The 16120-nt window shown below is 47.9% G+C and overlaps 1 protein-coding gene across 8 annotated transcripts in view; it reads right to left on the minus strand.

The window, feature by feature from the left end:
* The window catches only part of NAV2 (neuron navigator 2), a 770197-nt gene that overhangs the window by 165149 nt on the left and 588928 nt on the right, over positions 1-16120 (minus strand). For 7 of the 8 annotated variants that reach the window (XM_081241078.1, XM_081241077.1, XM_081241076.1 and 4 more), the window contains 2 exons: positions 6719-7814; positions 1414-1526 (listed from right to left, as the gene is read on the minus strand). In XM_081241078.1, coding sequence (XP_081097204.1) covers positions 1414-1526; positions 6719-7814 — 1209 coding nt within the window. Of the gene's footprint in view, positions 1-1413; positions 1527-6718; positions 7815-8889; positions 9041-16120 lie in introns of those variants that run through there. The other variant, XM_081241080.1, reaches the window with a different exon arrangement.

Genomic DNA, 16120 nt, shown 5'->3' on the forward strand with positions numbered 1-16120 from the left:
GAGAGCTGGCCCTTCTCCTGAACTACCCATGTCCTCATATGCAGGGGAGCTAAAACCTGGGAGAGAAGGAAACATAAAATCAATCCCAAACCACTAAATGGGGCCCTAAACCACTGTAAGATGGATCACTTACAAATGGCCTGAAACCTCTCTGCCCCAACACTGTGCCCAGGCAGCAGAACCAGAAGAAAAGAGAGAAATCACTCAGATCCTCTGAAATTAATACTCAGAGCTAATGGTCAAACGGGTATAAGAGTCGATCACGTGGGCTGCAGACCAACTCCACAGCTGTAATGTGGCTATTAATATGGTGGGGTCATGGATATTTAGTCTAATAAATGGATTTTAAACATGGATTCAATTTTTAACCCAACTCTGGAAGTGGTAAGATATGTGAAGAATAACTCAGCCACTGCTAAATATGTGGTTTACCACTCCCTCCCCTGGTTAGAAGTTGCTGGAACCCAGGGCACAGAGCTGGGAACGGGGGACAAGGGACAGAGAAGGTGGTAGCTCGGAATACACTGCAGTAGGAATTCTAATTCTGATACTACCTTTTTTTCTTTAAATTAAGAATGTGACAGTATAACACTAATCAATATTTGTGGAATTAACTATATGACAATTGCAGATTTTATGCTTTTATGTGATATAATATCCCTTTAATCATCCTTGTCTGGGTTATATTTAAATAAAATTTAGATTTGTTTTTGTTTTTGTTTTTGGTAAAAGAAGCATGCTGAAATCTTCTTTCCAACTGTTCCGAGGGTGCTCAGAACAATTTTCAATCAGTGCTTCTTAAAGGAAATTTGAAAAAGTCAATACATTTTAGGGTTCCAAGTCTTTATTTTTTTTTTTTTCCGGTACGCGGGCCTCTCACTGTTGTGGCCTCTCCCGTTGCGGAGCACAGGCTCCGGATGCGCAGGCTCAGCGGCCATGGCTCACGGGCCCAGCCGCTCCGCGGCATGTGGGATCTTCCAGACCGGGGCACGAACCCGTGTCCCCTGCATCGGCAGGCGGACTCTCAACCACTGCGCCACCAGGGAAGCCCTCCAAGTCTTTCTGTAAGGCAACTCTATCTGAAGAGTGAACAAGGAGATTCAAAGTGAAGTATCCGAGCAGCCCGGAGCCCCTACGTGACTGAAGAGGAGCATACCTTAAAACAGAATGGCCAACAGGTGAAAGACTTATTTACAATTCTGGGGAGGAGGGAGTAGATCATGAGAGAAGGAGAAGAAAGAGAAGGAAGAAAGAGAAGGAAGGTAGTAAGACAGACAATCAGTTTGTTTGGCTCATCAATCAAGGCAACAGTGAAGCGACTTCACATCAAGCTGGGCTCGGGACCTTCCAGCAGATGGTTGCACGGGAGGCCTCACCACCAAGAGACACGGAATTTCCAGGCGCCAAACTCACCAGTGAGTTCCTCCAGGGCAGGCTGTCCACTCTTGGTGTAGTGGCTCGGCTCCACGGTCACACCCCCTGAGCTGGACTCGGCAGTAACATTCCCTTCGGTGTCTGTCTGGGACCTTCACACACAAACCAGAGCAGACACACTTGTCACAAGGGGTAACTAGCACATCCGGACCACTGTGCCCCGACCACAGCCCCGACTATATCCCCTCCTTCGGCAAGAAGCTTTAGAACGGGGCAGACCAGCAGACGGACGCTAAATAATTCACTGGTGCACGTGGAGCAAGGTCCTAGAAACGGAGAGACCCACTGAACTGTAAAGGATGAAACATTCATCACCCTAATGGAGGGTCTGCAATCCTTCACTGGAGAACGCTTCTCTGCATCCCCTTTGGGGAGCTAGGTCTAGCCAGAAAAATGCTGGCGAGTACTGGATGGTTTGGATCGTTTAACATGTGCCGAAGAGCCACTTCTAAGTAACCAGCGATGCCAGCAAGCCAGGCATGAAGATGACTCCATGACCCCACTGACAGCCCCCGGCCCCCCCTCCAGATCCTCCTGACACGGCCGTCTCTGGAAAGATGACCGTACAACCAGGCAGGTGTGTTTGTCCTCTAGGTCTGATTCAGAGCTCAGAGCTTCTGAGATGAAAGGTCTCATTGATGAGTATTTCAACACCTGACTGAAATCTGTACTTCCCCAAACCTTCTCCATGTCCTTTTTTGTCAAGCAAATTGAGGCAACTGCTTCATGCCATGTGCTCTTGCCACAATTACCTCTGCTTATTTTGGCGTGCCATGAAAACATGTAATTATACTCAGACACATAACCATGGGAGTAACGTTACTAATTCATTAGCATCCTGAGCTGCTTCAACCAGATTTCACTCCCTGTGAAGAAAGTGGTGCCAGCAATGTGAACTGTCTAAAACAGACTGTGGCGGATGTGTACTGATAACCCCACGTCATCCATCCATGCTCCCCCCTTTGCCCTCCTACCGATACCATTGGTTCCCCATTCCTGCCATCTCGACCTTTAAAGGATTTTCATGCTCTCGGTGTTCCTCTCCTTCCCTTGACCAGAATCCAAGCTCTCGCCATCTCTGCCCAGGCCCTTGAAGCACTTTGTGAACAGGTACGCTGTCTCCAGACTAGAGGTTGCCAGCGACAGCCATGTACAGAAAGCAGCCCACAAACTGATTCTTATTGGTCTCCACAGTATTTTTTTTTTTTTTTTTTTTTTTTGCGGTACGCAGGCCTCTCCCTGCTGTGGCCTCTCCCATTGCAGAGCACAGGCTCCGGACATGCAGGCTCAGCGGCCATGGCTCACGGGCCCAGCTGCTCCGTGGCATGTGGGATCTTCCCGGACCGAGGCACGAACCCGTGTCTCCTGCATCGGCAGGCGAGCTCTCAACCACTGCGCCACCAGGGAAGCCCCACAGTATTTTTTTTAAAGCTTCTGAATTAATTTCCACATTTGAAAGTCGGAAGATTTCACAAAAATTCTGGATTTCTGCCTTCTCCCAGTAAAAATAAGTCTGGAAGGACTGAGCTCGCGTTCTTGCAGGGCGCTGCCTGCTGGTGACAAGTGGTGGCGGCCCCGTCTAGAGAGGCGTGGGGTTCCCTCTACCAGAGTCCCACTCAGCCTGAACCACTCATTTGTATTTCCTTTGTGGAGTCAAGCAGGCACATGAACCGTGACTTCTGTACTAGACTGTTCCTAGGTCTGGTCCACTCCCCATTCTGTCCTGCACTGATCTCAGTGATGCCGATGTGATCCTGTCACCTTCTGATTAAAGGGCTCCGATGGTTTCCCCGCTGCCCACAGAATAAGGTCTAAAGTCCTAATTGTGATAGAAGGTGCCCTACAGCATGGGATTCTTCCTTCCTTCCTTCCTTTCCAGCCCTGTCTCCTGCCACTCCTGCCCTTTACACACAGCCCTGCCCTGTGCTCCACCCACACGTGGCTTCTCTCCATTACCAGATCATACCCTGTCCTTAAGTTTTGTCTTTGTAGTCATTGTGCCCTCTGCCTAAAGGCTCTTTTCCTCTTTCTTCCTTAGTTTGCTCCTAATCTACCTTTCAGGCACAGTCCCCATGCCATCTTGGCCTGGAAGCCTTCCCCAGTCCTTGGCCAGCAGATGGCTCCACCTCCTGTGCGTCTCTATTCTCCTGATGCCTACTTATTACAATATGATCTAATGGATAAATCTTTCCTACACTAGATTAAGAGCTCTCTGAAGGCTAAGACTGGCTCTTTTGATGCGTGCACATGAGAACACGATCTGTTCCAACTCACATGCCAAGCAGGCACTCAGGCAGGGTATGCTGAGCGGATAAATGAGAAGTTTTTAAGTCTAGAACGATGCCAGGTGCTAGAAGGAACATTAGACTTGGCATCTGAACACTGAGCTGGCTGCAGTGTGGAGTCTGTAACTTGACAGCCATGCACATCTCAGTAAGTCACTGCACCTCCCTGAGCGTCTGGCCCTCAAGCGGGGATTATGACAGTGACCTGCCCTGGCTGCTACAAAAATCACAGGTGAGACAACATAAAAGCAGTAAAGTGTAAAGCAATAGAGGTGTCCAGTGTGCCTTCTGAATCGGTAACCATGATTCATTCAGAGTTATTTTTCAAAAGTGATTTATCTTCCTTTTCTTCCCTTGGTACCATCACTAATGTGGAGAGGTTCTGGGGGAAGCGCTGTAAGGCATCTACAGTGAGCTATAAACTTGAGAGAGAGCATCTCAGAGCACAAAGGGAGCCTAAACCATTTCCTAAAATCCTCTAATCTAGCCCCATCTCCTCACTTTACAGATGAGGCTCAAAGCGAGGCAGTGATTTAGAGTCACGACGGTTTCGTGGTTAAGCACTTGGCCCCTCTTAAAGGGACAGACTTGGCTTTAGACGCTAGCTTTCTGGCTCTCAGCTCTTTGACCTAGGGCAACTTACTTAAATGCTCTAGGCCTCAGTTTGCTCACCTTCAGAACAGGGATAAAAAGGGTAGCCAGCTCATGGAGTTGTGAGAATGATTAAATGAGCTGGGTCTCTGCACTCGCATGGTGTATACTCAACAGCTATGCCTGCAGCCAGGTCCCAAGGCCACCCAGGGACTCGCGAGCGAATAAAAGGCAGAGTCCAGGCATCCTGACTCCTATCCCAGTGCTCTTCTTTCCCTCCTCCTGCTTGGCTCACCTAGAGGAAAGGCACCTCAGAGGAGCCAGAAGGATATCACACAGGGTGAGCGTAAACACTAAAACGCAGCTTGACAGACACGTGACGTTTTCTCCTTCCTCCTGTTTGTCAGACATTTTGCTCTTTATCATTAAGAGTTTTTCCTCTCATTGAAAAATCTTGAAATATTTTTTGAAAAGGTTAAACGTTTTAGAATCGTTCAAATAATTACAGCCAAAAAAAAAAAAGGAGCAGGGGTGAGATTGATGGTGATCAGACAGTCACGTATTTTAATTCTGAAAATGCAGATCAAGAATCGGGGAACAGTCGCTTGAATATGCATCACCTCAAGACTATTCGTGTGAGTGCCATGATAAAAATTTCACGGCAAGCAATTCAGTTGCCTCCACGGTTCAGAGAACAGTTGTATAAAAAGCTGAGCATGGAGGCAAGTGCTGAGTCATTATCTAAGCCTTGGCACCCTTCTCAGGACTGTTAGCTGAGCTGATGACTTGATTGAATACGAAGATGACCGCCTCCCATTAAAAAGGTCTGGCGTGTCCCTCACTGAAAGGGTGGGTAAGCAACGAAAAGAAAAGAGTTTCTCCTCAGAAGCCTGACATTCCCTCACAGGCTGGATGCTGTGGGCTTAACTCTGAAATCAATCACTTGAACCAGACTTTCTATCAGCTCTTGGCAGGAATGGTGACAGAACCCACTAGAACTCACCTCAGGCAGAAATAGAGGAAATATCTAATTCTTTGGGGAACCATGTAAACAGAGGAAGCTGAAAGCATGGGCCTGAGTCTGTGCATATGAACAGGTATGTAAATACACGTGTGAATACATGTATTTACACTTTATGTATGAATGTGTACTTGTGTCCTTACTTACGTGTGACTGTCCCTGATGTGCATCCACACTATAGGTGTATGAGTGTGTGTGTACAGGTGTGATTGTGTATATACTTAGGGTAGAAACTGTAAAGTAAGTGCCCAGACTGTGGCATTCAACCATCGGTCCCCTTGTGCTGTGGAGAGGTATTAGTTATCACTCAGCTGTGCAGTGTAGCCCACTGCCCTGCACATCTCGAGCACAGGATCAAGTCGAGCACTGTGAACAAGATTCTGGGAACCCCCAAGAGCAGGGCTGAGAGGCTCGCATCTGCCCGGAGAGGACTCATCCCATGCATCCAGCATCACCCGCATCCAGTGTCCTCCATCCTGTACAGGTGTGTGGTGCAACCAGAGGCTCTCGTGGGCCGGAACCACCCAGAGCAACAGCACCTGGCTCCACGTGGTCTCCCGTGGTGCTATGGATGTGTCATCAGAGACAGACAGACCGAGGGACCGATAACGGACAGATGCAAACACCCAGGCTTGTCTCCCCAAATACAACCCGGGTTCCTTTGGTTCCTCTAGAACCAGTCCCTCCTCACGGCTACGCTTCTTCCTCATGCTGTTCTCCCCTCGAGAAATCCCAGCACACAGCAGGGACCGAAAAAATATTGAAGGAATTCCCTAGTGGCCTAGTGGTTAGGATTCTGGGCTTTCACTGCCGTGGCCCAGGTTCAATCCCTGGCTGGGAACCTGCAAGCCACACCGCACAGCCAAAAAAAAAAATTATTTTTTATTTTAAATAAAAAAGAAAAGAAAAACTATTTAATACGTGTGATGGTGTAAGAAGCCATGAGGATCTGGAATTTTAAGATAAGCACCTCTGTGAGAAGCCTCCGTTACTCAGCAAGGTGGTTTTGTGGTTTTCCTTGTTTAAAGTACGTTCAGGACGCTGTAGGACTGATGTTGGAGCCTGTTGAGTGATGGCAAACCACCCTCCTAGCTTCTGATCACGCTGCTGCCGCCTCTGCAAAGCCCCTGGGTCCCCATGTGCCTGGGCCACTCCTCCTCACCCCAGGATCAGCTCACATTTTACTTCCCCTCTTTAGCTTCCTGGCCTCCCCCCAGCGCTGCTGAATTAACCGTCCCTCAAGCACACTGATCACGCGGCACCTGAGCTGTCTGCCTCAATGTTCCCGGGTAGCAGTCCCGACCCCCTACCCTCAGAGACCCAGAATCCACCAGCAAGGCTCCTTTGCCCACGGGCCCTGGCAGGGCAGGGGGGCAGCCGCTCCTACCTGTACAGGAAAGGCGCCACTGTGGCAGTGTTGGGGTGGCTGTATTGCTGGGGCTGAGGTAGCTGGACGCTGACAGTATTGCTTCCCGTGGTCTGGGCGGTCCCGACGGACCCACTGACAGTCTGGCTGCTGATGCTGTGATTCAGGGTGGTCCCTCCTGGGGCTTTGCCTTCCGAGGACGCCAGGCTGGAGGAGGAACTGGAGTGTCTGCCGTCCAGCTGGGGCTTCTGCTGGGGGAGCCCCGAGCTCGGCTTCCCACCCCGGCTCCGCTCCCCATCCTTGGAAGGCACGGGGGCACTTGGGGACTTCCCGGGCATGCTCTTCATTCCTGGTTTTGGTATCCCACTGTGGGAAGGGGCCGGAGCCTCCTTCTTGGCACTGTTGAGCTTCCCCCCTTTGGGGATTAAGCTGGCGATCTTGGAGGACTTTTTTGGCATCTCGGTCACCGCCACCCCACTGAGGTCTTCTCTTGGCCCCTCCTTGAGGTCCGGCCTCTCTGTCACCGAGGCTCTCTTGCAGAGGTCCTTGCTTTTCTCCTTCTCCTTCTCCCGCTGCTGTTTCTCCTTTTCCTTCTCGCTGCCTTTCGGGGAACTCTTCTTGTTGGTCAGCGCCCGGCTGAAAGTTCTCTGGGCAATGCCCTTGAGCGCGATCTTGGGGCTGCTGGAGGTGGGGCCCGCCGCGGACAGCGGGCGACCACCGGCCTCCATCTCTTCGCTCTCTTCGAAGCTGGGCAGGATCTCCAGCCGCTCGCAGCTTGTGTCCCGTGACCCCGGGCCCTCACCCACCTTGGAAGCCCCCTTGCTGTTGAAAAGTTTCAGTTTTTCCAGCATGGACCTCTGATTGTTGGGGGCTGGCTTCAGGGCTTCGGGGGTGGGCCTGGGGGCCTCGGGTGCAGGAGGCTTGACCGCGAGCGTGGCAGCCGTGGCGCTGTGCTTCACACTGACTGACTTGCTGCGCCAGGGCTTGGAGGCCATGCCGGGCTGGGGGATGGCAGAGGAGGCGCCGCAATTAGCAGGGGTGCAGCCGCCGCCCTCCAAAGCAGCAGGTGCATCTTCGCTCATTCCGGGGTGGGAGGGGGCCGGACTCGCCAAAGCCTCTGCAGAGACAGGGAAGAGAAGGAGACCTGAATCATACCCATGGATCTGCACTGATCATGAGGGGGCATCGGCCACGGCTACACGGCCAGTCGCTCTAACCCAGATGCCGCGCAGCTCCATTACCTGCTTCATGCGTTACCTATGGTTGAATTTAAACTCTACCTTGACTTTCTCCTATTCACGCACTATTCACATGCCCCCCTTGTCACCTTTTGGTGTCTGCTGTGCGAACGCATGCTGATCTTAACGTCAACACGCACAAGGCAATATTAAGCACATATGTTTACGGGAAAACAAAAATCCGCATCACCACTATGATGGTGTAGGAATGATGTAGGAAACATCTCCTGTTTTGAATGACTCGACCCACAACCCCGTTTCCTAGTTAAGCCAAACAATTGAGAATTATCCAACTTTAAGAAAACAATGTAGCAGAGACATTCAAACGGAACAGACCAAAAAAAAAAAAAAAAAAAATCCAGAAAAAGAGAAAGCAAGTATAATCTTTACAGAAGAAGAATTACCCACAAAAGTTGCTAAATCCCATCAAAGCAAATACGTTTTTCCTATGTTGGCACTTTTAAAGAGTTACGAACACAACGCAAGTTAGAGTTAAAATAAAAAAGGCTTTTGAGCTTAAGAGTATGAACTGGGCACAAGCCTTCCCCGTAAGCAGGAAAACACGCAGGTTATCTGAAAGTCAAGGTTTCCCCCTTGGCAGTCAGGGAATAGTTCCCCGGCCAGACTCTTTTCTCAGAAAAGCTTCAAAATATTTCCAAACTAGAACTGGAATTACTCTGAGAAGGGTGGGTTCCAAACTGGTGCTCCGCTAGGCACCGAGGTGGCCCAGACTGCAGACATGAACCCTGCAGCACCCTTCCTCAGGCAGCACTCGGAGCCACGCAGCTCCGTCCCCGACGTCAGGGCAGCTGTCAGAGGGAAGGTGGCAGGGACATGGCCGAGCCCAGCACCCGCACCCACCCACGGCCACACCCGCCCAGTGCAGACAGGATGCAGTGCCTCGGCCCCCAAAGAGCATGTCTGTGCCTGCAGAGTCACGATGACACGACTTACCCAGCGGCAGCCACTTTCTTCCGCAACGATTCCCTAGGAAAACTTCTCCAACCCGAAAGGCTGTCCTTCCAATTGTCACAAGTGTTTTCGGTTAAACTGCTCATGTTTCTAATTAACTTTTGTCATCCGCAACTGCTCCAGTGCCCAGAAGCCTGGCGGGATTAACGGCTGCTTCTTCTGCTCTTTTTTTTTTTTTTTTTTTCCTCCCTTTTTAAATACCTATGTTCTGCCGCCTTCTAGCAACAGAGTAAACTGTATACAGAGCGGCTTTTTATGATTTAAAAGTCAACGGCCGCCAAAGCTGAGTGAAGGCAGCCCCTTGTGGGACACGAGCCGGGAGAGCTCCCGGCAGAGGAACTGCTTCGCTTCAGTCTCAGCTGCTCCGGGAAGCCACGGCTCCAGGGTGATCCAATGCAGACCTCCCAATGTTTTAAAACACATACATCTTCCTGACTTACTGGGGATTTGGGTTTGGAGCAGGGGCTGCTGCATGATCCTCCCTAACAAACCTCAAGGGGCGTTGCTGGATCTTTTCCTGGGGAGAGCCGGGGACTGCCTGGGAAACAGGCTCACAGAACCCACCCACACTACTGGCCTTTCAGAGGGTCTCCTCGGGTGCGACGCTGCTCATGGAGGGCTTCCTGGGTGTCACAGGGTGCAGTGCTAGGCACGTTGTGAAGGGGGTTACCGCCCCTGTTTGACAAGACTAAGGCTCAGAGAGGGCAAATGACTACTCCTCAGTCACCTCGCTGGAAATGGACAAATCTGGGCTTTGGACCCAGGTCTCCTGACACAGTGTTCTTTAGGACTGCCTCACAGCCACCTCCTGTGATAAAGAATACATCTAAACCACGGCCACTTAAATGACTAGAGTACTTTGGGGGCATGCCTTTTCTATTGCTTGGGTATATTCACGATATCCACTGCGGGGGACAAACCAGCCCAGCCACTGGAAAGGAGGCAGCCTATGCCACAGAGGCCAGCGCCCTGGAGGAAATACTGGTGACCCTCCAGTCCCGAGTTCCACTCTCTCAGGACAACTGTCCTTCCCTTTACTTGGGCTCGGATCTGGGACAGAAGTAGTCATTCATTCGTTCATTCAATATACTCATTCATATCAATATTCAGTGAGTGACTGGTATATGCCACACATTCTCTAGGCACTTGGGATGCCTCAGTGACAGTTGTCACAGATGCCCCAAGACCCCTGCCTTCACAGAGGTTACGCTCTGGCAGCGAGGAACAGATGATAACTAATGTAATTAATAAATACATCTTATCATTTGGTAGCAAAGAAGCCCTAAAGAAAAAGGGGCTTTGGGGGCAATGTGCTTACAGGAGCTGCAACAAATCACGACCAGAGGTACGGCCCTCGTTCCTAAAGAAGTTTCAGGCACACTCCCTACTGAGCAGACATACATGGATCAGTGTCACTTCTCTGCTCCCACACATTCCTTGGAACTCTTATAAAGCTCGCCTGAAATCGTCTGGACAAGAAATGCCCCTGCTTAGCGTTTCTGTGTGTTTTTAAACCTTAACACACACAGCTAGAAATCAGTTGTTACTAACTAGCTAAGGGCAGATCCAGAGCTAAACAGATGGCTGGCTCGTCTAAGAGAAATGTGCAGACCAACCAAAGATGTGTGTCTCCTTTAGGGAAGGTGCCAGGTGCAGGGAAGGGGCCCACGCAGTGTAGCCATGGCGGACACTCAGGCGCTCCCCAGGCCATTCCCCAAACAGCTCCCAGAAACTCCTCCCTGTCTTGCAAACCCCAGCTCAAATGCCTTCCTCCTCTGTCAAGCTACCCGAGACCCTCGAGCTGAATGATGCAAACCCTCTGGTTTGCGTCACATCACCTGGTATTTCTCCCTACTCTGTTTTCCCAGGACACTGTCCATACCTCCCTTTTTATAAAAGCATTGGGAGGGCCACCTACTTACACCAGGCACTGGGAATATGGAGTTGAGTAAGATAGGACCCCTGCCCTCTAGGAACTCACTGCCCAAAGGGGCAGCGGACCTCAAAACAGAGCACAGAAACAATGTCAAGGCTTTAGAGGGCTGTACATGGTCCCAGGAGACCCAAGCATTGGGCTCTCTTAATTCTCCCCAGGGAGTCTGGGAAAGCTTCATTGTTATTCCACTGGTTTATAAATTCCTCCAGGGCAGAGATGACCCCCACCCCCATTCACCCTTGTGTCCCAAAGCCTGCCAGAGCATAGAAAATAGTAAATGGTTTCTGAATTGTTGTTGGTAGTTTTGACCTTTGCAAGTCACATTTAAGGTAAGAGAGACTCAAAATTTGTGATTAGTCATTAGGGTTTTATTAAAACTTTTCAGTCCAAACTCAGGATCAGGACTCAGAGCTTCAGAATTTTTACTTGGCATTTTGCCTGGGCTCCCTTGGTTACAGGATCATGGGGACACTTCAAGGCTACTCATTACAGCTGTAAGGGTAGTCCTGGTGGATGATTCTGAATTTGGTTTCTAGAACAGAAGTAGCTTGAGTAGGGCTACAGGGCACCTGAGAATCAGATCATCAGTACTTTGACATTATGTCATAGCCAGAAAACCCCTTAACAGTGAAGGGGCTCCAGGTCATGAGTGGTCTTGTCCAGGTGAACTTGACATGTTTCTCTCATCCCTAGGGTATCGCATCAGTGATCTCAGATGTTGGTTGAAGTGGAAGGCAGCCATTTCTAATACAAGGCTTCTGTGATTCCCAGCATGAGACTTTCCTTACCAGGCTTCTGAGAGAGTGAGATAAATGCAGGAGGGATGTGGGGAGGCAGGCCAAGCCTCATGTTTTACACCAGCTGAAGGTGTGACCCCAGGTATACCACTTTGCCCCTCTGGGCCTCCATCGCCCCATTTGTTAGAAAGAGGATAAGCTTTTTCTCTAGAATCCTTTCAGCTCTGTTTCCATTCAAATCTCAGCGAGTCTCCAAGAGACCCTATGAGGCTGGGCCCCAAGAACGCAACTAGGTTCACTCGCTAAACAAGTGAGTTTCCCTGCGCTGTGACATACAGGTGTTTCTTTCATGTCAATCATTCCCCCTCCATGGTTCTCTTAAGATTCTTACCAATAAATGCAGAAAACTGGCTGGGTCAAGGAATACTCAACCTTGAAGGAGCTGCTAGTGAATTCAAAAATGCTAGTATGGGCTTCCCTGGTGGCGCAGTGGTTGAGAGTCCGCCTGCCGATGCAGGGGATACGGGTTCGTGCCCCGGTCTGGGAGGATCCCATATGCCGCGGAGCGGCTGGGCCCGTGAGCCATGGCCGCTGGGCCTGCGCATCCGGAGCCTGTGCTCCGCAACGGGAGAGGCCACAACAGTGAGAGGCCCGCATACCGCAAAAAGAAAAAAAAAAAAAAAAAAAAAAAAAAATGCTAGTATTCTATGAAAGTAAATGTGTGGGAGGGAGGGTAGGGGGAGTTCTTTAAAATTAAGAACACTTCTCTCTAATAACTAACAGCTCTAGTTTCTTTTCTCAGGTATAGGAACCTTTGTTGGAACAAAGGAATCTGAGAGAGCAAAAGGAGGAAAGCACAAAAGAAATGTTCTGGGCTTCCCTGGTGGCGCAGTGGTTGAGAGTCTGCCTGCCGATGCAGGGGACACGGGTTCATGCCCTGGTCTGGGAAGATCCCACATGCCGCGGAGCGGCTGGGCCCGTGAGCCATGGCCGCTGAGCCTGCGCGTCCGGAGCCTGTGCTCCGCAACGGGAGAGGCCACAACAGTGAGAGGCCCACGTATCGCTTAAAAAAAAAAAAAAAAAAGTTCCGACTACCAGTGTTCTCCCAATAATGGTATGTGGGGTAAAGAGGTGAGATGAACATTTTTAATGGCACGTGGATAAACATTTTTATATTTTAAAAGTTACGTATTTATTTTATTGCATATCAGAAAAGTAGCCCATATATAAATCAACAGTTTCACAGATAGTAGATGTAGATTTAATTTGAGTTGATTTAAGGAAAATATGAAACAAATAAAAACACAAGCAGTTCACCGATGTGGCAAAAATCACGCAGAAAGTTTGTGAAAGACTAAAGTTGGGGAAACACTGTTCCATTAAATCAGAAATACTTATTTTATATGTAAAATACATAAGTATTTTAATAATACTTGTTTTATACTCAATTTATTCTTTTGGAAAATGCAATCAATCAAAGAGAAATTAAATCAGAAGGCCCAGGGGCTTCCCTGGTGGCGCAGTGGTTGGGGGTCCGCCTGCTGATGCAGGGGACACGGGTTCATGCCCCGGTCTGGGAAGATCCCACATGCTGCGGAGCGGCTAGGCCCGTGAGCCATGGCCACTGAGCCTGCATGTCTGGAGCCTGTGCTCCGCAACAGGAGAGGCCACAACAGTGAGAGGCCTGCGTACCGCAGAAAAAAAAGAAAAAGAAAAAAGAAAAAAAAATCAGAAGGCCCAAATAAGGACTAGGTTCAAAAACTAATCTGAAATGGCTACTTTTATAGCTTTATTTATTTATATGTATTTGTTTAGCACGACATTTTGCTGAGAATTGGCCAGATCTGGGAACATGACCAGGCCTTTGTTTAGCCAAAGGTAATTTTAAGAATAACGGTCTTAAGTTTCGGACTACTAAACACAGTAAGAATAACACGTTACATCATGCCCAATAAACATCCCAAATATCCATATGTAAAATTAAAAATATCAAGACTTACTGTATGTAATAGACACTGGTATATTTTGTCTTAGTCCATTTTTTAAAATGTTGATCACAGGGGCCCTGAACAGATTTTACGACCCACCAGTGGGCCACACCCTGCAGCCTGAACATCTCAGCTTTAAAAGGCCAGCTCGCCAGGTTCACCCACCACCAACTGACAAACCATCGCAAAAAGGAAAAGTCTCATTTGAAATACTGCAGAAACAGGAGGCCTTTGAAGAAGAGAAAAGGCTTTTTTTTTTTTTTTTTTAAGAGTTTAGGGAGAGCATTAATCCTCCTGTGGGGAGGGGAAAAGTTTGGTTTTTCTGGCAACCAGCCTCAACCTTCCCTGACAGTAACCAAAATACTTTCTAAATGGAAATACTGTCCAAGGCAGATAAATAAGCATTTCTTCCTCTCTACTTTCAAGAGGGCCAACACTGGTCCCCGGCCCCTTCTGTCCCCAGCTTCCTACTTAGGGAGACATTGGTGGTCTGGTCCGGATGGCAGCAGGCACCCAGGCAGTGAGGCCAGCTGACCTCAGCTCCAGTCACCCAACTGTGATTTTAGACCTGCCCTGGGGATGGTTCTTGCCTAAATCCTCTCCATCACCTTCAGGAAAAGGCCTGATAATTGGGCCTAGGAAAATGTTCACAATTTCCTATAATTTGTCAAGGTATCAACCTTGAGCATTCCAATTTGTTCGGACAATTGAAACCAGTTTTTTGGGTTTTTTTGTAAGTGCGTGGACTCTAGCCATATGGGCTGGAGATTGTTTCCAGAGTTACTCAGGTCAGTTTCTTTACAACCATGTTAGCCACCAGACCACAGAGGGGCACATAAATGAACCTTGCTCAATCCACTTAGTGGTTCTTTAGGATTCCTGGAGCCTGGCCCGAGGCGTCTTCTCAACACTGTTGTGATCAATGTCTTAAATTAAGGGCATGGGCTTAAACATAGTTTCTCTCCAACTCCTTCTTTGAGAGGATCCTTGGAGGTACAGAAAGATGGAGAGGCGGGGGTCAGGAGAAGTACCAAGAAAAGTGTACAGAAAGGGAAAGGGCATGGTGTAGAGAGAGCTGGGCTTTGGGTTCATATTCTCTAAGGATCATTTTGTGTCTACAACTCCATAGGCTCCAAAAACATCCAAGTTAGAATAAGAATGATGATTTATATAAACAAATATTTTCTTTAAAGTTGTTCTGTTAAGTCAGTCCCTATCAAAATCCCAATGATGTTTTTGTTGAAATAGAAAAATCCATATAAAAATTTAGATGGAATCTCAAGGGACTCTGAATAGCCAAAACAATCTTGAAAAAGAACAAGTTTGGAGGTCTCATACTTCCTGATTCAAAACTTACTACAAAGCTACGGTAATCAAATCATTGTGATGCTGGCAAAGACAGTCATATATATCAATGAACGAGAGAGGCCAGATATAAACCTTTGCATATATGGTCAAATAATTTTCAAGAATATTCAGTGGGGGAAAGACGGTCTTTTCAACAAATGTGCTGAGAAAACTGGATATCCATGTGCAAAAAAAAGAAGTTGGATTCTTACCTTATACCATATAAAAATTAACCTAAGATGGATCAAAGACCTAAATGTAAGAGTTAAAACTATAAAACTCTTACAAGAAAACACAGGGCAAAAACTTCATGACACTGGGTTTGGAAATGATATCTTGGATATGACACAAAAAGCATGAGCAAAAAAAAAAAAAAAAAAAAAAGGTAAGCTGGACTTCATCAAAGTTAAAAACTTGTACATCAAAGGACATAATCAACAGAATGAAAAAACAACCTATGGAAGATAATACTTGCAAATCATACATCTGATAAGGACTTGATATCCAGAACATATAAAGAACTCATATAACTCAACAACAACCTGATTGAAAAATGGGTAAAGGATTTGAACAGACATTTCTCCAAAGAAGATATACAAATGACCAATACACACAGAGAAAGACGTTCAACGTCTCTACTCACCAGGGAATGTAAATCAAAAACCACAATGAGATACCACTTCATACAAATTAGGACGGATATTATTCAAAACAAAACAAAACAGAAAATAACAAGTGTGTGTGAGGATGTGGAGAAACTGGAACCTTTGTGTACTACTGTGGAAATAGAAGATTGTGCAGCCCTTGTGGAAAACAGAATGGCAATTCCTCAAAAAATTAAACATAGAATATGATCTATCAATTCCACTCCTGGGTATATACCCGAAAGAAGTGAAAGCAGGGACCTGAACAGATATTTGTACACCCACGTTCACAGCAACATCATTCACGATAGCCAAAAGGTGGAAGCAACCCAAGTGTCCATCAATGGTTAAACAATAGATATTGTTCAGATAAATGAATGACTAAGCCAAGTGTGGTGTATATATATGAACACACACACACAAACACACACACACGCATGCACACACACACAATGGAGTATTAATTCAGCCTTCAAAAGAAAGGAAATTCTGACACTTGCTACAATATGGATGAGCCTTGAAGACATTATGTTAACTGAAACAAGCCAGTCATGAAAGGCA

The sequence above is a fragment of the Mesoplodon bidens genome (assembly GCF_964165515.1).
Source record: "Mesoplodon bidens genome assembly, chromosome: 7".
Taxonomy (NCBI): Eukaryota; Metazoa; Chordata; class Mammalia; order Artiodactyla; family Ziphiidae; genus Mesoplodon; species Mesoplodon bidens.